The sequence below is a fragment of the Eschrichtius robustus genome, chromosome 2 (assembly GCF_028021215.1).
Source record: "Eschrichtius robustus isolate mEscRob2 chromosome 2, mEscRob2.pri, whole genome shotgun sequence".
Classification (NCBI taxonomy): domain Eukaryota; kingdom Metazoa; phylum Chordata; class Mammalia; order Artiodactyla; family Eschrichtiidae; genus Eschrichtius; species Eschrichtius robustus.
In genome coordinates, this window is record NC_090825.1 from 28,480,347 (window position 1) to 28,503,983 (window position 23,637).

Consider the following 23,637-nt stretch of genomic DNA (forward strand, 5'->3'; position numbering starts at 1 on the left):
CTTGCAAATGGGGCCCAATGTGCTCTGTTGAAGCAGTGTCTGTTTAAACAGTCTCCTGGAAAAGTGAGCCATAGTCACTAAAATAGTTAATTTCATGTCTGTGAGTGTTGTCTCTAGAGCCCTTTAAAATGTGATTCTTAAGAAGCATAGTAGAAAATTTGCAAAGTTAAGGCGTTATCTGCCTCTGAAAGGGTAGTGGACCATCCGTCCTTACTTGTACATTTTGGAAGACTCAGAGCGTAAACCAAAAAGGGAACCGTGCAGATCATCTAATTCAGCCTAATCATAATCACCATTTTTTTGGTACCTAATATGTGGCAGGCCCTTTATGTACATTGCATTTAATTCCCAGGGTAATGTGCAAGTAGGTAGGATTTCTCCCATTTTACAGATAAGGAAATAGAGACTTAAATGTGGACGACCTACTCCAGACCACCTAAATGCGAGGTGGTGGTGCTGGAATTTCAACTCAGAAGCACTTAAAATCTGAAGCCTCTTTCTTTCTCTATGCCAGGAATTCTTAATTTAGGCTTACAGATGGGCCTAGGGGTAGGGGTTTATGCTGGAGAACCCTTTTTGAATAATCATTTTTTTCTTTCTTTTGGCCGAGGTGCGAGGCTTGCGGGATCGTGGTTTCCCGACCAGGGATCAAACCCGGGCCCCCTGCAGTAGAAACACCCAGCTCTGACCGCTGGACCACCGGGGAATTCCCCGGAGAACCCTCTTTTGTATGCAAACGTTTGTGTGTTTGTGCATTATTCTGAGAAAAGTCCATACGTTAATCAGATTCTCCAGGGGATTTGTGAGGCCTCCTAAGAGCCACATTCTGGCAGCGGGCGGCCTTTATTTTCGAGACGAGGAGACAGCAAGTGAGAATGCAGACTGTCCAAAGGCACTTGGTCTGGTGATGATTTGACCAGAAAACGAACCACAAGACTTCTTTTCTAAATTCTGTGTGTTTGAGTGTGTATTTGTGTGAAATAAACCACGTATAGAGAAGAGTGCACAAAACAAGAACGTAGACTTTAACAAGCGAACATCTGTAGAGGCACTAACCAGGTCAGGAAATTGAGCCGGACTCTAGAATGCGCCCAGGTGTCCCTTCCTGATCAGATGCCACACACACCCACCCCAACCAATATCCTGACTTTTATGGTAAACTTGTTCTTTTCTTTATGGTTTTATCATCTATATATGCATCCCTAAACAATATGGATCCATTTTCTCCGTTTTCATCTTTATATGGGTGCAGTCGTACTGTTGTGTTCTTTTGTGTCTTGCTATTTTCACCAATATTGTTTTAAATATTCATCCGTGTTCTTGCATGCAGTTGTGGTGTGTTCATCTTCACTGCTGTGTGATAGTCTGTTGTTTGATTATATTGTAATTTATTTATCCATGTTCTGTTACTGGATGTGTGATTATTTGTCATTTTTGCCTATTATGAACAATGCTTTCATTGACATTTCATACATGTCTTATACACAGGTTGCACATGCAACTCCTAGAGAAAGCCTAATATTTATTAAGCTTTTGTAGGAAACAAAATACCTAGTTCCGTAAGGAAAAAGTGAAGAAGAATTCTCTTCTCCCACCCCTGTCCTTGTGGAGGAAGAAAATTCTTTCAAGTAAATTCTCTGCTTAGCACGGGTTCCCATTGTCCCCAAACTTGCAATCCAAATCAGAGCAGTCGTTGAACCTGGGTCAGTCCAGGGCCCTCTCCCCACCCTACTCCCCAGATCGCTGGGGCCAGAATCTCTCCAGGATGGGACCTGGGAGTCTGTGTATTTAACCAGTTCACATGCGGTTCCCCTGACTGGGGGACACTGGGTTCACCCTGATGGATTGATGAGGCGTGGATCCTTGGTTGGGAAGAGATTTGGAGAAAGTGTACCTATGATTCAAATCTCGGAAAAGTGGCCTTAGAAAAGTTAATGGAGTAGAAAAGTTGAGGGAGCTGGATTTGTTTAGCTTGTTTTAAAATAAATTAAATAGTTGTTTGCAAAAGGATGAAAGAGTTTCAGAAATGAAGAAAGAAATATTTGCCAAGTCAGAGGTTGAAGCTGATCAAGAGGAAGAAAGTCCTACTAAAATCAGACACTGAGCGTTTACTAGGCACCACGGGGCTAAGAAATAAAGGCTGTTGTCAGTGCCTTGAGGGAGCTGGAGACCAGGAGACAAAACGAGCACCGGCTGAGCTGGCGCACAAAAGCCCGGACGCGATATTTCATCAAGTCTAGACTGTGGGCTTCAGTGGAGGTGAGTGGGCGGGCCCTCGGGGACTGACAGGCGAGAAGCCCAGAGAGGTCACCTGGAAAGGCTTAAAGAGCCTGCAGGGTCCACTGGGCTTTAGAAGGCAGCCTTTCCAGAGGCGGATGGGATCACTGCATTCTGAAGCAGTGGCATCCATCGTTTTTTTATTGTGATTCCCCAGTAAGAAATATATTTTATATCACCACCCACGACACACTTAGAAGTTTCATAGAACGTTTAACCTTATTAAATATTATGCATCTGATGTTTAAAATTTTTTTTCTATTTCATTATTTTTTTTAATGTTGGATTAATCCACTAAGAGGTTAAAAACACTGTACTAAGGGGACCAGGAGCCCATTGTGGAGGCAGAGATGAGCCTGCCTGTGGAGGGAGTGCCAGTAAGGGGGAGGGGGTTTATTGATGTGATGGTGGTCTCCGGAAGCCTTCCTTGATTCCGGAGTATGAGTGAATTACTTTGGAATGTTATGGCAAAATTTCACACTTCATCTATCCTGTGATCTATTTCTGACACTGTTAACCCGAAAACCGCATCCACCTCTTGGTGGATGTCGAGCCAATAGACACAGCCAAGCCGAAGATCAGGAAAAGGAAGGATTGATTACTTGCAGCCAGTAAGGAGAACCCCGGGGATCTCTCCCAAAGCAGCATCTCCCCCGAACAGCAAAGTGGGGGAATTTTTTTGTTTGTTTTTTTAAAGTATTTGTTTATTTATTTATTTATGGCTGTGTTGGGTCTTCGTTTCTGTGCGAGGGCTTTCTCCAGTCGCGGCGAGCGGGGGCCACTCTTCATCGCGGTGCGCGGGCCTCTCACTATCGCGGCCTCTCTTGTTGCGGAGCACAGGCTCCAGACGCGCAGGCTCAGTAGTTGTGGCTCACGGGCCCAGCTGCTCCGCGGCACGTGGGATCTTCCCAGACCAGGGCTCGAACCCGTGTCCCCTGCATTGGCAGGCAGTTTCTCAACCACTGCGCCACCAGGGAAGCCCAAGTGGGGGAAGTTTTATGCTAAGGATACATGCATATTCATGAGGGGGCTTGAGCAGAGGAGAATTCAGCATAGAACCGGGGCACAGGTCAACTAGTCCAAGCTTTAGTTGATTGAAGTCAGGAGGGTCAACATCATCATTCCATCCTCCTCCTGGGTAGGGAGGGGCCTTAGTTCCTGCAGAACTCAAAGATACATTATTATGTATATCCCTTGAGGAGGAACTAAGACTCTGCTTTATCACTGCACTATTGTTTGACTGCCTTTTCTTTGTTTCCGAATTCCTTTGTTCCCTTGGGATCATTAATTACTGAGATCTGTTCAAGGGCAAGCATTATGGCCAGGCTTAGATCACAGAATGGCTTAGGCCAGAATGGCTTCTCTTATGTCAGGAAAGCCATTCCTGGTTCTCTTTCTCCGGGGACCCCCTAACCTGTCTGCTTACAGCCCCGGATGCGGGCGGGGGTGGAGCGTTCCGTCATACCAACACCCAGTTCTTCAACTTCCCTGGCAAAGTGGATGTCCAGCGATGCTGTTCAGTTCTGACCCTAACGCCCTGGAGTTAGCATCTGGCCCCACAGGTTAAGGCCTCAGTCCCACGAGAGTGCTCCCACTTCAGGTGCCAGTTTCAGGTCCTGGGCCAACCGTACTTCTCATTGACCAGCTGTAAAGTCCAAGGGTCCCACAACCCCCCTCCTCAGGTTTTTGTTTGTTTGTTTGTTTTAAATGTTTATTTTATTTATTTGGTTGCACCTGGTCTTAGTTGTGGCAGGCAGGCAGGCTCGCTGGCTCCTTAGTTGAGGCATGCAGACTCTTAGTTGTGGCATGTGGGATCTAGTTCCCGGACCAGGGATCGAACCTGGGGCCCTTGCATTGGGAGCTGGGAGTCTTAGTCGCGTTGCACCACCAGGGAAGTCCCGCCCTCCTCAGGTTTGATAACTTGCTTGAAAGGCTCACAGAACTCAGGAGGGCACTTCCCTTACTATTATAAGTTTATTATAAAGGATACCATTCAGGAGCAGCCAAATGGAAGAAACGCCTAGGGCAAGGTAGGGGGTGTGTGTGTGCATGCGTGTGGGAGCTCCAGGCTTCCGTGCCCTGTCCTGCAAACCCACCCTCCCAGCACCTTTGTAACTGAGCGGGACCCTGGGCCCTTCCCGCGACAGACCCCTCTCCCGTATCCTCTGCTGTAGCTCCTCTCTGAAGTACTCAGATAATGGTATCTCCTACACATTTCCTGGGCTTTTCAGATGCTGAGAAACCACCACCAAATGGAAGAACTACTGGATGATCTTGAGCACATAGCCCCCAGACCTTCTGGTGCCTAAGCCGCCCATCAACCAATCAGAGAGAATTGTGCCCGAGCTGATCACATACCCTGGGACGCCCCCTGGCCTTTAAAAATGCTTTGCTGAAACCCTTCAGGGCGTCCGGAGCTTTGCGGGGCACGAGCCACCCTTTCTCCTTGCATGGCCCTGCAATAAACCTTTCTCTGCTCCAAACTCCCGACATTTCGGGTTTGTTTGGCCTCACTGTGCGTTGGGCACACGAACTTTTGTCCGGTAACAGATCCACGTGTAACTAATTTTAGGGACCCCCTGCAATCAGATTTTTCTCTGCCCAAGAGTTGAGTGCCTTAGCGGCGGCACTGAGAAGGAAAATCCTATCATGTGGCCTTTCTTTGCTTAGGTACTTTCAATCACGTCCTCTGAGATTTAATATCCTTTTGATCTGCCCAATCCAGTTTTAATTTGGTCAGTTTAAATTAAGGAAGGATTTTAAAAGACAACACTAATAATAATGCAGCATTTGGGATAATGTAGGTAGGAATAACTGGTCTGAAATGTGCTTCAGTAAACTTTTTTTGTTTTGTTGTGGCTAGTAAAATGCAGTGGGGGGGGAAATAAGCAGATCTGTTTCATGGTGTTTGCTACATTTTGTTGTTAAGTAAAGCTTGCTATTCCACTAACAAATGCTTGTGCCTTGGGCAGTATGTTTGTTCCATTCCCCTTCTATAGGAAGCCTGATTTGTAATTGAAGAGAAAACCTAATGTCTTCTTTGTGAGTAAATTGATTGTTGTAGGAGAATTGGGGATGATTTGGCCCAGACACATTCTTTCTTTGTTAAACAATATTTAGAGAGCCTTCATGTGAAGCTGTGCTGTTCTATATGATAGCCCCTAGCTACTGGCACTTGAAGTTGAAAATTAAAATTAAAAATTCAGTTCCTCAGTCGCATTGGCCACATTTCCAGTGCTCAATAGCCACATGTGGCTAATTCGAGACTGGCGTTTGGGGCCAGATAATTCTTGGTTGGGGGGAGGGAGCCATCCCGTGCATTGTAGGGTGTTTAGCAGCACCCCGGCCTCTACCTACTGGATGCCAGGAGCATTCTCTAGTCATGACAGTCAAAACTGTCTGTTGAGATAGCTAAACGTCCCTTGAGGGGCAAAGTCACCCCTGGTTGAGAATCACTGGCCGAGTGGCTACAGTTATGGACAGTGCAGATATAGAACATTTCCATTATCACAGGCAGTACTGTTCTAGAATCATTCCTAGCACTGTTTGGTGTGGGACATTTTATAGATTAAACCTTTTAAGCTTTAGAGGAATCACAGTGGTCATCCAGTTCAAAGCTTTGGGAAACTGAGGCAGAGAGGTTTTTTTCCAGGTGACTTACGATCCATAGCATGTAAGTGTCCATCTAGAGTTCTGGACTTCACGCAGCCTAGAGGACAGACTTGTGATTTTCGTTCAAACCTACCTCATGCTTGCTGTGTGCTTGCACTCAGTGATGGCAAGAAGGAGGAGGACTTCTTCCTTCATGCGGGAAGGAGGGAGTCCTGAGAAATGGAAGACACCCCGCCCTGAGACTCTCAGAGAAGCAAATTCCTGACTTGAACCCTGGGTTATACCTGTTGTACTCCTCCACGGCCTGTGGCTTTCTCTAAAGCCCTGCCTCTAGGCTAGGGTTGGAGGGGTGCTGGGGACATCTGGTGGCCTCACCCTTGCTCTATGAGAGGGTGCAGTCCTATTGGGTTTCCCAGTTCCATGCGTACAGAGAGATGTGAACACACTTCTGGCCCATAGAAGACTGCGGTCCTTTAAAAGAGTCCCTCTCGTTAGCTTTTAAATCTCCAGAGTCTCCTTGCATCTTCCTGGAAGTGGTCCGTGGCAAAGCCTTTAATATGAATTACCTGGAGATTCTTATTTTGGGGTCACAGGGAAGCAGCCAGCCCTAGAGACCTGTCTATAGAAAGCGCTGGGGAGGGAAGAAGATTCTCTTTCGGGGTGGTGGTGTCCACAGCTGGAGAGGCCAGAAAGTAGGCTTAGCAAGGGCTGGGGTGGGGCTGTGTCTGGAGGGCAGGCTGGGCCTGCAAAGTTTCCCAGGGGCTTTGATGTGTCCCAGGACCGCCTCCCTCTCGATGAACTCCCCATGCCTCACATACCTCCCATTGACTCTTCTTCCATCACCGAGTTTATTCTCTCCTCTGCTCTAAAATCTTCAGTGGCTCACTGCTGCCCTTTCACGTTGGACAATTCTCAGTACTCAAGGCTCTTTTTGCTCTTGTATTATCTTCTTTCCCTTCTAAGAGTAGAGACTAGTTTTTGTGCAGCTGAAAGCTTTACTGTTGCTGCGGTTTGCAGAATTATTCTCTTGGGGCTGAGGGTCCACGGTGGCGGACACTTTGCTCAGAGCTATTTGATGTGTAACAGCTTGTTCAGGAGGGAGTTTTGTTTCTGGTGATACTCTGTTGAGTCGGAAGCCTAGACATCTACTTAAAATCAGCATACAACTCAAAATTCCAAGTCCAGTAAACAGGCCAGAAGGAGCAACAACAAAAACAGATGGAGAATCGCATGTGTAAATCCCCAGGTAACCTTGGGCTGCTGGCTGCTTGGCCCTGTAACATCAGGAGCCCAAGTGAACTGCTGACCAGGTCCAAGGTCAGTGTTCTGCGGCGCCAGCTGTCAAGTTTAGCTGGAAATAAGCTAATGTGTAAACTGGCCTCTTGGTCTTTTTAAGTTGCTTCATCTTCCCCATTTCAGTTGAAAGAAGTTGCTTTTCTTTCAGAGTTTGGTGACTGGCTGCTCTTTCATCGAATTGTGAATGTTTTCTTTTGGGAAACCGGTCTTTTTGGGTGTCTCCATGGTGAAGGGAAAGGTATTTTTAAAGTCATGCATTTGGGGGCAGGTTCTGATTTGAGCGATGGGAGGCTTGGCGAGTGGGGAGGACCAAGGTCCCGCCAGCTGCGTGGCCATGGCCGCTATTAATCACTGGCTCTGCGTCTCCCCTTTGCTCCACAGACCAACGAGTGGAACAAGAATGATGACCGGCTGCTGCAGGCCGTGGAGAACGGAGACGCGGAGAAGGTGGCCTCGCTGCTGGGCAAGAAGGGGGCCAGCGCCACCAAACATGACAGCGAGGGCAAGACCGCGTAAGCTAAAGAGACTGGCTTCTGTCGGCCGCCTCTGGGTTCTCTACCTGTTCTCCGGAATTCCTGGGGTCCCTGGGGGAACTTTGCCAGTGCATCTATGGGGACTTTGTGAAATTACTGCCACCACCGCACCCCGCATGTTAAAATGTATAAGAGGATATTTTAATCCAGTTCCTTTCTCTTTAAGCTCCAAATTACATATTTGGGCTTTACCTTGAATGGCTACATTTGCTCCCAGGTATGACTGGAGATTTTGCCAGAGAAGACATAGCACCAGGCTTGCAGCCAGTTAACTGATAGGTGGGAAAAGAGTTCTGCCCCAGATTAGAAACAGCGTAAAAGAGAAAGTAATTTTTTTCATAACCCTCAAATCTTATTATTTATAGTATTATTTCTTATAAAACCCCTTCCTTCACATAGACCTGTAATTTTGTATGAATTTTGCTTTATGATTTGCCATATGTGGTACTTTTGTCCACCGTAATTAAAACTATATATTTAAGTATTTGTGTGAGTGTGTGTGTGTGTGTTTGCTTGTTTGTTTGTTTGTGTCCATCCTTACTCTGGTCATACCGTAGAGAGATCTTTAGACTTCTCATCTGGACTCTTATCACTTAGGAGTTGTGTAGTCCTTGAGTTTCAGTTTCTTCATTGTACAGTGGAGATGACAGTATTCAACCGCTAGGGCAGTTATGAGAATAAAACAAGGTATTGACTTTGGTTGGGTGCCCCCAGAAGCAGGCTGTGAGGTGAGGATTTGAGTGTAAGTAGTTTTTATAGCCCGTGATCCCAGGAAGTGCACAGTAAGGGAATGAAGCCTCTATAGCATGTTATCGACACGATACTGCTCTGGGCAACTGAGACTCATTCCCACTAAGGACCTCTGGAAATCTGTTTAGATTTAGAGGAGGGTGTGGCCCACTGTCTTTGTAAATCAAGTTTTATTAGAATGCAGCCACACCCATTCATTCAGCCTTGTCCGCGGCTGCTTCTGCACCGCAAAGGCAGATTTGAGTGGTAAGATGAGGACGGTATGGCCCACAAAGGCTGACATATTAACTAGTTTGCTTACCCCAGGCTTAAAGTATGCCTCCGAGTTATCCCACCCGAGGGGTAAGGAAACCGGGGCATCTATTCCTGATCTCCTGTCCCTCCCAAGGTTGAGTGCCTCTCCTAGGGGCCGTAATGCTCGTGGCCAGAACACTTCCAAGACGTTGAGGAAGGGGCACCTACAGCCATAGACACCGTATGTAAAGAGCTGCACGGTGCCCAGCCCACGGTAGACACTTGATAAAGCCAGCTCCCTTCCTTTCTTGTCCTAGATGAGTGGTTCTCGATCCTGGCAGCTCCTGCATTAGACTCTCCTGGGGTGCTTTTAAAACATGTTGATGCCATGCCCACCCTAGACATTCTGAGTCATTTGGTCTAGGGAGAGGCCCAGGAATCAATATTTTTTAAAGTATCCCATGTAGGTTCAACCAGAGAGAACCACTCTCTGGAAACTAGATTGACTCTAGATTGAAGGATAAGTATCAGGCATAACTGGCAAATTGTCAGGAGAAAATTGTCACATTTTAGCATACTTTGCCAGTTAACCCTCTTCCCAGCACCCAGTGGATCCCGTAGTGTAGACACCGACCCTGTTGTTTTGGGAGCCGCAAGAGAGCTTAAGGGGCTGAGCTTTGTGTAGAGACCAGGCTAGTTGGTACACAAAGAGAAGAGGGACGCGTTCTCACGCAGGTCGGAATCTGGTCCTCTAGGAGCTGGGCTTGTCCTCTGTGCCAGTCACCCCAGGTTGAGCTCCACCTCACAGCCTCAGTTTGACTTCCTCCTTGGCCTGTCTCAGGTGTGGGGACAGGGCCATATCCCCGGGAGCTCTGACTCGTTAGGATGCCCAGTAGTAGGTGGGCTTTGGGTGTTGGCTAATATTTTGTTGCATCAGTTGCCTGCTCGGCCTTATGTAACTTTTGGTTCTTATCTGTCTTGCACTCTAGATTGTAATTTCCTTGCTAGAAGGGACTGTGACCTTGTAGTTCACTGCTGTAATTATATCATCTAGCCAGCGGCTCGGTTTGTGGTAGATATTCAGTAAATATTTGTTGGATGAGTCAGTTAACCTTTTCCTGTGATGCCACATTTGGAGTGCGTGCTCTCTGAGCTACAGTGGCAGAGGCCACGCTCCTAAGCCTGTCCTGAGGCTTTTGGCTGTAGGCATGGTGCTTTTGTATTACTCTTCGTACCACTATACAGCTTCCCTGGCTCCTCGTCCTCCTCCCAGGCTGGCTCTGCAGGTGTCTGCACAAGACGAACTTTGTAGCCATCTGAGAGAAAGGGGAGGGAACTGCTGGTGATAGTTTTGTCCAAGACAGTACTCACTAAAAAAAGATAAAAAATTTAGATGAGTAGTTTCGCCACAATTGTGATCACCTTGATCAATTTGTGTCTTTTGTTAATAAGACATTTATTATGTATAGAATAGATGGCCAGACTGTTATTTTCTATTCTGTCTCTTTTTTAATTGTAAAATTTACCATTTTAACCATTTTAAAGTATACAGTTCAGTGACATTAAGTACCTTCATAATGTTGTACAACCATCATCATCTAGTTCCAGAAACTTTTCATCACCCCAGGAGGAAACCCATACCCATTAAACAGCGACAGTCCTCAACTTCCCCTCCCGCTCTCCCTGGCAACCACTAATCCGCTTTCTGTCTTTATGAATTTGCCTATTCTGGATATTTCACAGAAACGGAATCATACTATACATACGGGGCCCTTTGTCTCTGGCTTCTTTCACTTAGCATAATGTTTTCAAGTTTCATCCTTATTGTAGCATGAATCGGTAGTTTATTCTATTTTTTTTCAACTGTAGAAATGCACACAGCAGTTATAAAAAATCACCACCTCCATTTGGAAGATGATAAAACTAAGGCCCACATGATACATCTCTCCCTGAATTAACCCTAGAACCAGTTCTAACATCTCTACCTTTGCACTTACAAGCCACCATCTTTCCCTTCAGTGACACTTACGTAGAAGACTAGAGGAACTCTATGGAAAAGGAAGAGAGGAGGTAATTAATTTTTCTGTGCAAGATTTTCCATAAGTCATCATCTGCTAATGTTTAACTTTTCTGCTTGGGCTATTCCTTTTGATGATTAAAGTTATTAACTGATAACTATGAGAATTTAATTTTCAAAGGCACCATGGAATTAAATCTATCTGGCTTCATATTTTCATTCACATCTAATGGCCCTAGTATTGAGAAGGAGGGGTGTGCTGTGGCGTTGGAAACCATCTCTCCTGTCCCTTTTTTTTTAAAAATAAATTTTATTTATTTATTATTATTATTATTATTTTTTGGCTGTGTTGGGTCTTCATTTCTGTGTGAGGGCCTTCTCTAGTTGCGGCAAGCAGGGGCCACTCTTCATCTCGGTGCGCGGGCCTCTCACTGTCGCGGCCTCTCTTGTTGCGGAGCACAGGCTCCAGACGCGCAGGCTCAGTAGTTGTGGCTCACGGGCCCAGTTGCTCCGCGGCATGTGGGATCTTCCCAGACCGGGGCTCGAACCCGTGTCCCCTGCATTGGCAGGCAGATTCTCAACCACTGCACCACCAGGGAAGCCCTCTCCTGTCCCTTTTGTACCTCGTCATTCTGCACGGCCAAGCGTGCTGTTGTGAGCCCCAAGCAGCGTTGTTCCCTTGGCTTCAGCCTTCTCACCTTGGAAGTCCGCACTTCTGGATTTGGGTTAGTCCAATCTGTGCATTCCTGCCCGAGTGTACACGTGTCTCCCTCAAGCTGCGGAGACCGCAGTTCTTGCTCCTGTTCTTTCCCACGGGCATTTGGTTTGGTAGCAGGTGAACTGGGAACCTCCTAGGAGCAGCTCTGAATTCATGGCGGGCCAATGCAGTATGTCCCTCCTGCCAGAGGTCTTGGCTTCACCAGCCCCGCGGAGCTCGCAGGGCCAGCATTCGTCGGTGGACGTGTGTGTAATGTATTGCATTTGTCTCCGAAGGGGAAGACTAAATCACACACCTAAAGTTAGGTCCTTGGCAGGACTTGGCCTCATTCTCTGCCTGCTCATTAGGGCTTACCCTTTGATTTATATACACCTCCGTATCAAAATTAATTTGGAGGCCTATTTTCTAGCTAGCTTTTGTGATAACCCGTTTTGTCAACTTGCTCAGTGATGCACCAGCCTAGAGTCCTGATTTTGGCTTTCAAGGGCCTCCCAGTGGCCCTGCCCTTACTTAGCTAACTGTTTTCTCACACATTCCTTCTGCTGGAGGTGGCGCTGTCTGCCCCCTGCCCTCCCCTCCTATAAGACCATCAAGGTGTTTGTCCCAGGTTCTCTGGTCCAGAATGCCTTCCTCCCTGATATTCTCAGTCCTTTTTTTTTGATTCTTCTTCTCTTTGAAATACTAGAATCTTCCTTTAGAACTTGATGTTGTTACAACACCAGAAAAGTCTCTATAGCTTAAATAAGATCTGTGTTTTCTGAACGACTTGAATCCCTTGCAGCAGGGGTCCCCAGCAGAGGACCCCCGGGCCGAGGACCAGTAGCGCTCCGTGGGCCTGTTAGGAACCGGGCCGCATAGCAAGAGGTGAGCGGCGGGCCAGCCAGCGACGCTTCATCTGCTCCCCGTCGCTCGCGTTACCGCCTGACCATCCCCACACCCTGTCCTGTGGAAAAATTTTCTTCCATGAGACCGGTCCCTGCTGCCAGAAAGGTTGGGGACCGCTTCCTTACAACACAGAAGCTCCCTGAGGACAGGGATCGTATGATTTTAGTGGTTGTGTTGGTCTCTCCCACTGTTCCAGGCATAGAAGAGGCATTTGGCTGGTGTTTGTGGATGTGAACTTTTCAGCATGGTTCTAATGGAGAAAACACTCTCTTTCTGCTGGTACTGTCTCACGGGTAAAGTTATTAGGGGTGAGTTAACTTGGGGGTTCAAGAGGCAAAAAGCTATCCTGGTGAACGTCACAACTTGACACTTGTCTCTCCCAGCTTCCAGTGAACTTTCAGTAGAGAAATACTCAGCTTTCCCTACCTAGAGAACCGGACAACCCAGAAAGTCCCAAGAATGAGGCAGCCATCTCGGCAGACATTCTCCAGAAGCCTCCATAACCCAAGGTCAATAACCAGATGGGTGGTTTGGTAATTCTTCAGAGTTTTCAGTTCTTGCTGGAATATTTCCTTTAGGGAGAGATAAGAAACCTTGTCTGAAAATTTTCTCCCTCTAAAACTGATCAAAGAGGGGTTAAAAAAAAAAAAAGTGAAAGCAGTTGAATGACTGGAATTCACTTTGCAAAGAGTAAAAGCAGGGTGGTGTCTGGGGTCAGAAGAGAACAAAATAGAGCAGGGCAGAGAGCCACGGCTGCAGGCTGTGTTTGTGGAGTCAGGCTTGGCTTCCTGCGGCCCCTCCATTCTCTTTCCACCGTGGAGGTGAGGAAGGGGGAGACTGCCATTGCCCTAAAACCTCTCACCGTAGAGCAGTCTAATTGTTTCAAGATGGTTTCCCCTACATTTGGATGTGCATTTCATCAAAGTTATGTGTGTTTGTTTTAGGAACAACCAGACTAAATAAAATCACTGCTGGGACTGTAGTATTTGAAGAAATACCACCCAGCCATGTGTGTATAGAGATAAATATATATATATATATGTATGTTGTCTGTGTCCATAGCCCGCGTTTCAGAAACCTGATCTTTTTGGCTTTGAAAACAAGAACTTGTGCTGGTATTTTTAGATGGCGCTGTGGAGCTTACATGTGAAATAGGGGAGGCCGTCCTTGAATTCTGCAAGTCAGGACAAGAAGGGGCTTCTCTGACGGGTGGCTTGTACTTTTGACTCTTCCTGTTTTCTCAGAATAGGGATGGATACAGGGTTTTCTCCGTTCAGTCTTGGAAATCAAGTCATACCACCTGGTCGCCTTCCTCCAGTTCTTCCCACACAGCTGCCAAATTCATTTACCTAAAACTGCTGTGTATTTTATGTGTCATTGCAGCCTCCTTCCCAGCAAAATGACCTTCCAGGCAAAACTACCCTGTGTCTTGTCTAAATCTTGTTAATGTTTGGCAGAGGGATGAACTGAACGCTATAATTTCTATATAGCATATCTGCTCTGCTTTTGGTCAAGTAGATTTTCGAAGGCGACATAACGTCTGTTCCTGTCTTGCAAATGTGCCCAGATGTTTGCTTCTAGTTGGGAGGTACTAAAATGTTCCAAACTCCGTTGTCTAAAATGCTCCAAACTCTATCGTAAGCACGTACAAAAGAAGGAGAAAATATGGTCCTTGCCTACAAGATGCAGAGCATCTGGCCGAGAAGACAAGACCAGTGGATGTACTGGAGAATAATTAAGTGCTGAATCATAAAATACTAACTTGTAAGGGGTTCAAGGTGGGAAGAGGTGGTGAGACGCAGGAGTAGCGAAGGAATGCTTCCTGCCTGAGGTGTGAGGTGTGATGCAAGGTGGGCCTGAGAGAATGGATTGGGAGGGTGTGGGTGGGGACAGAGGAAGTGGAGGACAGTGTGGGTGCTGGTAACAGTGTGATGGAGGCCATCCCAAGTTGAAAAGGAGAAACAACACCGTGCTCACTGTTTCCTTCCCTTCCTCCAGAGTTATCATAGCAGTTCAAGGTCAGGGACCCACTTGACACTAGATCAGTGGTTCTCAACTCCCATTAGAAGCACCTGGACAGCTTTGAAAAGTGCTGTGCTGGGTGTCACCCTCTAAGATACCTATGTAATTGGTGTGGGGTGCAGTCTGGGGGTGGGGTTGTTTAAAGCACCCAGGTTAGTTGAATGGTCAGTCCAAACTGAGAACCACAGCGCTGGACACTCTGCAGTGAGACCCCAGGCTTCTTAGCCCAAGGCTTCTCAACAGGTTTTCCCCATGATAGGTTACAGGTAGACTGAGGAAGGCCCACGGAGCCCAGGTGGAATTTTTTCTAGCATACACACACATATATATATGTATATATAATGCTTGTGCACAGAATAAAATTTAAATGAAAGGTAAATTTTGGCATAAAGTAAATTATGTTAAACTAATTCACAAGGGTTTTAAAGGGAAATGGTGTTGTAGGTTAAAGCTGAACAGATCATGTTGCAAAACTGTGCTTTGGAAGGAAGACTTGTAACCAGGGAAGTGGTGCAAATTGATGAGAATAGATTTGGGGATTAAGAATGGCACTGATTAAAATATTGGAGGGATCACAGGATTTTTCATTTTAAAACTGTTTGCATAGCAGGCTTAAGTATATTGAGAAGGAAGGATTTTAAACACTCAGTTGGCTCATTGTTGCCCGGGGTTGCAGCAATCTGGCTTTTCCGTGCCCTCCGCCGGCCCGGACCTGCCCCCGCATGCGGAGGTCAGGAGAGCCTGGGAAACCCGAGTCGGCTGTGTTAGAGGGCGGAGCAGGGGCGGGTGGCCGGCCGCACAAGCAGGCAGTGACCTCCGCTCAGCCTAACCCCGCGAGAGGAGGGGGCACCTGGGGCGGGAGGTTCTCACGCTGGCAGCCACCAGACAGTTCAAGGGTGGAGGCGCATGAAATCACTCGACACGTGCCTGTCCTTTAGAAATACTCCTGCTTCCCTGAAATTCACGCCTTCCGAAACACCGCCGCCGCCCCGCCATGCTGCCGAGTCGTTCGAGGTCCAGTGTACCGTCTCTTTCAGTGAAGCCTTTTCTAAATTCCAAAGGGGGTGAGCTCGATCTCAACCACTGCCTCTCTTAAAACACCTAGGATTTGATGGGTCTCGGTTACCTATGTACTTATCTTATCCCTGTTATTAGACTATCGGGGTTAGAGCCCAATCTTACCCAATTAATAAGAAAGGAATTGTTATTAATCGTGTTAATATTAAGTGCCCAACACTGGGCTAGGGGCTTTCATATGTGTCATTCATTCAACAGATAGTGGATTCTTTCACCCATTTTAAAGACCATGTCAGTTTCCCTCAGGTATTTCTCATCTGATGCTCTCAGTTACCCTGGAGTAATTTGTGAAGAGGAAAGTGTGGGTCAGAAAGGTTTGGAAATTGGTACAAATCACCCATTCTGGGTGGTAGAGTCTGGGGGTCTATCATGAGCACAAGAGACAAATCATTTGCCCTAAAGAGATTTCATACTGCCCAAGTGCTGTTTTCCTACTGCATTTGTGAAACCAAACAATCCCGAAGAAAAAGAGCTAACTCTCAGCTTAAGTGTCACGGGGTTTCTTAGCTCTGAGTATGTGATCTTTCATCTCAGCCTCTCCTCCTCCTGTCCCCAGGAGATCTCTGTCCCCAGAAGCACGGCTGATTCCATTAGCACATCGTGGGCACTTAGGGACAGTAATCCTATTTTTACAGCCTTTATTTCTTTTATGCTAGTCACCATTTATTATATCTATCTGAAACGTTTAGCAGGAGAAGGCCACCAGTGTTCCCATTTCTCAAACTGCCTGCCACCTCAGTTTCTAATAGAGGCAGTGATCAAAGTCCCTGTTGCAGCTGCCTTTGAAATAGCTGAAAGCCTGGCAGCCCTATTACTTCTCTGCCAGAGGCGATTTCTCTTAGGCCCATAGGGTTGATCCCTACTAGTAGAGTAGAATTCGTTTTTTAACGCGTTTTTGACTATAAGTGATGCCTTCCTTACCCTCGGATTATAATCTGAAATGGGAATCCAGGTCTTTTAGGATTAAGGTTTGTCCCGCTGAAATACTCAGGTGTGTGCTAAGCCTCTTTTGAGCTCAGTGACCTCATTAGAATTTAGATGTTGCAGCAAGTAAGTGCCAGGAAACAATTGGTAGGCTGGGTTGGAATCATAGACTTTGGAGCTGAAAAAGGCTTCAGTGGTCATGTGGACCAGATGAATAAACTGAGGCCAGTGAATGTGAGCGACTTTATCGTTCCATACTTGGGGATGGCAGAACTGAGACCAAAACCAAAGAATACTGACTTTTACTTCATGCTTCTGCCTCCTATGCCAGTGGTCCTAAAAATGGGACATGTATGAGAATCACCTAGGGGGCTTGTTAAAACACAGATTGCTGGGCCCCTCCCCTGTGTCTGGGCAGGATGCTCAGAATCTGCATTTCTAACAAGCTTCCAGTGACACTGATGCTGCTGGCCCAAGGGCCACGCTTTGAAAACCATCATATGACATGATGTTGGGGAGCAAAATAAAGCTTGTAATAACGACATAAAGGACACAGCCTCTCTCTCAAGAACTTATAGTACAACCTGAAGAAAACATGGTCATGCCAGTTTATGGGTATGCCTTGGTTTAAGGAAATGCAAAACAGAAACTTCAGATGGAAAAGCCAATTCAAAACTGAAGACTTGCATTCTCCACCCCCGCCCCCCAACCCCAAATCACTTCTCTGTGCCAGGAAAATTGCAATAGGCAAGACAGAATCTCTGCCCTCATGGAACGTATGGAAGGTATAGTCTAACGGGACACTCAGACAAGAACCACATGCCTCTTTAATGTAATATCAGGTGCGTTGAAGAAAAAGCAGCAGCCAGGGGCCACTTTGAATAAACCTGGGCAAGAAAGGCCTCTCCGAGCAGACATCTTCATTTGAGCAGATTCCTGAATTGGAATGAGGTGCCAAGCCTGCTCTTTCCTAGAACTGCTGTCCTGGTGGAGGGAACAGCAAGGCGAATGCTCTGAGGTGGGAGGGTACTTGATGTGCCCTCAGCGAACAGGGAAAGAGCTAGAAGGTGAGATCACAGTGGGAGCCAGGACCTCCTTATATAGAGCCTGGTGGGCCACACGAAGGATTTTGGATTAAATCCTAATTCCAAATACTTCATTTCTCTGATTCATTTTTATATGATTTAATATCATTTTTTCCCCCTCCAGAAAGTTGTCTTACAAAAGCCATGCAACTAAAGTATAGGCGATTATAGGTATTTGGGAAACGCTGAAGCTCTCAAGGGATTATGAAAAGTTGGTTATTACCGCGAAGTATTTCTGAGTCTCACCAACCGTGGTGATCCCTCTTGTAAATAAAGGGCTTTAAAAGGAAAGAAGGAAGATGTGGGTTTCGCAGGGAGGAACTGCTCTTAGAGTCAGGGCAGTGAGCTCAAGTCCTGATCTTTTGCACATTTCCTAACCTCTCTGAGCCTCAGTGTCTTCATCTGTGAAGTGAGGATGTTGGGCCAGTTTATCCTTCTGGAACCTTCTAACACGCTGGGATTCTGGGTGTGTCTCGTGCTGGTAGGGTTTGGTGTATGGGCGTTTCTTTGTGGCTTGATTGACTTGGGGAGTGTAAAATCGGTTGCCAAGCCAGTGGACGGGACTGGAGAGTCGCTGGCGGTGGCCAGCCTGCTGTGTTCCTGACCTCACTCGGCTGGCCAGCTCTTTTGGTATCGGGAGCTGGGGTGCTCGTAAAGGGCGCGAGAAAGAGTTTGGTTTGAGTGAAATCTTCTGTGAATGAATACGCCTAAAAAATCCAAGTCTTCTGAAAGTAGCCTTGTGAGTTTGTGTTTCCTCCAAGTATGTGCTTCAGCTGGCAATCAGAAACCAGAAGAACTGTGTTTGTTGTTACTCTGAAAGATGGAAGGAACTTTCCCAGCCATCAGTCACGGGCTTTTAAATAGTAATAGTTCAAATCCCCTTCGGGTTAAGGGCCTTGAGAAACATCCCAGCCTTGTCCCGAGGCACTGAAGGCTTGTACAACATGCTGAGCAGTTTTGTAGGAAACGTAAGCCTCTGTTGCAGGCTCTGTTTGCTGCAGCGCTTGGCTTACACTCCTTTCCATTTGAGACCACTGGCGACGCTAATCAGCCCCAATGAGAAGCCTGTGTTTGCTTTTTGGCCAAATACTTCGTTTTTTTTTAGTTTAAACTTTGCTTCTTAAAGAGCGGTACAGCTAGTAAGTTATATTATGTGGTGTTTCACAATTTGCAGAGTGATCTAACAAATAGTGCAGTTTCTCAGCATGGTGTTGAAGGGCCAACTCTGCAGGCAGAATGCTGAAGTCAAATCCAGGCTCCCCTACTTACTGGTTCTGGGACTTTGGGCAAGCTTACTGGACGCCTCTGTGTCTCAGTTTCCTCCTCTGTAAAATGGGGATGATGATAATTACCCCTCCCAAGGCTGGTTGGGGGATGTAATGAGTTAAAACATAACTAGTGCATTGTATTTCAACAGATAAGCTGCTATTATCATTGATGCTGATGTTTTTTAGTTGCCCAAACATGGTTTAGAGGTGAGGGAACTGAAGTTAGGTACCTCAGCCAGGATGACACAACAACAACGCAGCAAACCCAGCCGTGGTATCCCGGCCTCCAGGGCTCCTCACTGTGTCTCTGCTGGTTCTTCCTCTGCACCTTCAGGATGCCATCCAGCTGCTGTCCTGGGGCTCTCAAGGTCATCTTGGTCCTCTCTTGGGAGTGGGAGGGAGGGAGGAGGAAGAAGAAGCGGGGTGGTTGGTGGGGGAGAGATCGGGAGCCGCAAAACTCTTAAGCACAGAAAGCTTGGGAACTTTCCAAGTGACAAAAACAGAGAAATTCCAAATATCAATAAGCAGCAGAGGGATCAAAGGATCATGATGTAAATCTTCAGGCCATTCTGCCTTTTAGTTACCCCTCTGTGAAAGGGCCCAGCTGAGTTTTATAAGCAAAGCTAAGCATTGCCTATTATAATGAAACTTAAAACAGCATCGATTCCTTTTTTGTGGGACATATCCACAAGATTGCTTTCAAGGCTTAAGGGGATTATGTTTTCAGAAGCGGTTTGAAACAATAGGTACCCTGGTAAAAAGGATGGTGCGAGGTTCTTAACTCGTCCTCCATTTAGAGCAGCGCTTTGCAAACAGTAATGAGCACGGGAATCAGCTGGGAAACTTGTAAAACACAGCTTTTGGGTCAGTGATGGGGGGTAGGGTCTGAGAGCCTCCGTTTCTAACAGCTTCTGGTCTGTGGTTCACTCTGTGAGTATCCAAGACTTTTAGGCTATTGAAGTGCTGTCACTTCGGCTGCACTAGAATCTGGACAGCCACCCTGCTGTATCCCTGGGCAGTGACGAGTGTCCTTGTCACTGGGCCTGGAGTTAGAGGGGTGGATAAAGGTTTTTATACCCCTCCCTCCTCCACTGAATTCTGAGACCTGTCCAAATGAAAAGGTAAACAAGCCAATAGGACCTCTCATAAAATATATTGGTATTGACTCTTGAATGACATTTCTTGTCTTTAAGAGGAAAGGCCACACTTTTTAATTAGGTGTAAAAGCCAAAGGATGTTCTGAATTTGTTTTGCATTCACTGTTCTATTCCTCTAAGGGCAAATTTCAGCTGATAATTAGCTGAAATAACTACCTCAAAGCGTTCATTAAGAAAGACTTAAATGTTTCTTCTGTGGAAAATTTAGGTGTAATTAAAATTCTCATCGCTTAAAATTTGCCAGACAGTAACAAGTCCTGGCTAGCATGTGGACAGATTGGAGCCCTCATGTCGTTGATGGGGATGTAAAATGGTGCAGCAGCTTTAGAAAATAGTCTAACATTTCCTTAAAGACGTCAACATGGTTACCATATGGTTTAGCAATTCCACTCCTAGGTCTATACCCACTAGAATTGAAAACAGGTGTCCATGCAAACACTTGTACACAAATGTTTTAGCAGCATTATTTGCAATAAATAAAAAGTAGAAACAACCCAAATGTCCATAACCAATGAATGGATAAACAAAATGTGATATATCCACCCAATGGAAGGAATAACGTACTGGTACGTGCTACAACGTGGATGAACCTTGAAAACAGGCCAAATGAAAGAAGCCAAGCACAAAAGACCACATATTGTATGATTCGATCTTGATGACATGTCCAGAATAGGCAAATCCATAGTTACAGAAAGTAGATTAATGATGGCCAAGGGTAGGCATGGGAATGGAGAGTGAATACTAATGGGCACAAGGATTTTTTTTAAGCTGGTGAAAATGTTCTGGAATTAGATAGTGATGTTGGTTGCACAGCTTTGTGAATATACTAAAAACAACTGAATTGTGCATTTTAAAATGGTGAATTTATGTACCATTAAAATATATCTCAATAAAAAGATTGAGATCTGCTCATGCTGTTTTTTCGGTCTTTGTTTAATTTGTCTTAATAGAATTATATCGCAGCATCATGCGTTTGTATTAAATGGTTTATCACAGAGTTTCTCAACCTGGGCACTATTGACATTTTGATATGTTGATATTACTGACATTTTAGACTAGTCAGATAATTGTTTGTTGTGGGGCCTGTGCATTGTAGGATGTTTAGCAGCATATATGGTCTTTACACATTAGACACCAGGAGAATCTGCCCACTCCCTACCCTGTGAATAATCAAAAATGTCTCTGGATGTTGCCAAATGTCCCCTGGGTGGGGCAAAAATCACCCCCAGTTGAGAGCCACTGGTTTATCTTTAGTCTTCCTACTAAAAGCTTAGATCCATGAGGGCTTTTTTTTTTATTCACCATGTGTTTCTCAGTGCTTAGAACAGTGTCTGGCACGTAAATACCCTAGTATAGTAAGTATATGAGTGGATTAATATATTTAGCTATAGCAATTTATAAAAATATGCAACTATAGAAATATCAAAATTATGCCATGCTTGGGTTAGGTCTAATGCCCTAGAATTAACATTGTCAAGAACAGTCTCTGTTTGGGGGCGAGGGGGGCCTGTTAATCAGCCTCCTACTTTGCCTGCCCGCCTCACCCCAATCTGCAAACTGTCTTTATCTAGAGGTGTGTTGTTTTACCAGCTATCCAGGGCACGGGCCGTTAAAGGCCACCAGCCATGCTCTTCGTTAGTGGTGTGCTGACCTGGGGCGCCGTCTGCTCCCTGAGCCTGAGGTCACCCCACAGATGCCCATCTGCAGTCCAGACCAGCACCCACCAGTCACGGGGACTGCTGCCTTGAGGGGACTGCCGCCCTGAGGGGACCGCATTTATCAGTCACTGCAGAGGAAGGGAAACCTACTCGCTGTCATTTACAAACCCAGGTTCTGTCAGTGACTAATCATGTTTTCCCACCCAACTGAACCCAACTTTCCACTTGAGTATCTTATTAAAAGTTGGCTCTGCTTCTCGTTCACATTCAGAGGCTAAATGCTAATGACTTGTTGCTGCCAAACCCTGCTTTGGGGATTATCACTTCTATGGAAGGCGCCAGAATGTTAGCAGCTCAAGTGTGAGCATTAGACAAGGCTGGTCTCAGATGGCTTTTTTTTTTGGTCATCTGTGACTGTCTACAACTCTCTCTTTCTTGCTTTCCTCTTCCTCCTTTCTTTCCTTCTTTCTTCATTTCTTAAGCAATGATGGTTCTGACCTAATTTCTGCTAACCTGCCTTTTCTGAACACTGAGACAAATCCTTTTATTAGGCGACATGTCTCAGACTCTGTGCCTTGTCTTGTGTTGATGAGGCTCTGATAATTGGTGGTATTTTCTTGGGTGTTTACTACATGCTTCACATTTAGCTAGTGCTTTTACATATATCTCATTGACTCCTCACAGCCCATTTTACAGGTGTGATGATGGTACTGTTATCACATTTTTGTAAAGAGCTATTTTATTTTAGAAATACGTATTGAAATATTTATGAATGAAATGATATGACATGAGATTTGCATCAAAATAATAATGGTAAGGGTGTAGATGAAACAAGGTTGTTTCGCATTCAAGTTAGACATGGTATTGGATACAAAGGATTTCACTGGGTTATTATTTTTCCTTTGTAAAGTGCGTATCTTTTAAGTATATGTGTAGAAAAGTTCAGAGACGAAAAGATATAAGTGAGATTTGCCTCAAAATAATCCAGTTGTGGCAGGGGAGGAGGTAGGGTGGGTGAGTTTATAGATAAAGATCTGTGACTTTGAGTTATTGTTGTTGGTTTTCTATTTGTTTTCTTTTTGCTTTAGCTAAAAAAGGTACTGTTTAATTCTTATCCTCTACTCATAAATAGTTCTTTTGCCTTGGCCAATATTTTAATAAACTTCTTTATGATGTTATTACACATGGCCTGAATTAAATAAAAAATTCATAGGAATAAAGCAACTAAGAAGTAAAAATATCTAGTTGTCACTTTTTTAATACATTTTTAAAAAACTGGATGTTTGTACCTTTTGACTGCCTTCATCTAGTTCCCCTTTTCCCAATCCCCTCACCTCTGGTAACCATAAATCTGATCTCTTTTTCTATGAGTTGTTTGGTCGGTTGGTTGGTTTTTGAAGTATAATTGACCTACAACACTGTTAGTTCCTATTACACAACATAGTGATTTGATATTTCTGTATATTCCAAAATGATCACAATGATAAGTCTAGTTACCATCTGTCACCATACAAAGATATTACATAGTTATTGACTATATTCCCCACGGTGTACACTTCATACCCCTGACTCATTTATTTTGCCACTGGAAGTTTGTACCTCTTAATCTCCCTCACTCATTTCTTTCCTCCCTCCACCCCCGTCCCGTCTGGCGACCACCTGGATCTGTAAGTCTGTTTCTGTTTTTTTTATGTTTGTTCATTTGTTTTTTAGATTCCACATATAAGTGAAATCATACAGTATTTGTCTCTGCCTGACTTACTTCACTTAGTGTAATACCCTCTAGGTTCGTCCATGTTGAAGCAAATGGCAAGATTTCATTCTTTTTTATGGCTGAGTAATAGTCCGTAATATATATATATACCACATCTTTATCCATTCATCTGTTGATGGATAGTTACTGATGCTTTCATATCTTGGCTATTGTATATAATGCTGCAGTGAACACTGGGGTGCATATATCTTTTCTAATTCGTGTTTTCATTTTCTTCAGATAAATACCCAGGAGTGGAATTGCTAGGTCATACGGTAGCTCTATTTTTAATTTTCTGAGGTATCTCCATACTGTTTTCCATAGAAGCTGCACCAATTAATATTCCCGCCAAAAGCGTGCTAAGGTTCCTT

The 23,637-nt window shown here is 45.3% G+C and overlaps 1 protein-coding gene across 6 annotated transcripts in view; it reads left to right on the forward strand.

Annotated features, from left to right (window-relative positions):
* Window positions 1–23,637, forward strand: part of RAI14 (retinoic acid induced 14) — a 148,539-nt gene that overhangs the window by 86,468 nt on the left and 38,434 nt on the right. For all 6 annotated transcript variants that reach the window (XM_068535218.1, XM_068535217.1, XM_068535219.1 and 3 more), the window contains one exon: window positions 7,567–7,697. In XM_068535218.1, coding sequence (XP_068391319.1) covers window positions 7,567–7,697 — 131 coding nt within the window. Of the gene's footprint in view, window positions 1–7,566; window positions 7,698–23,637 lie in introns of those variants that run through there.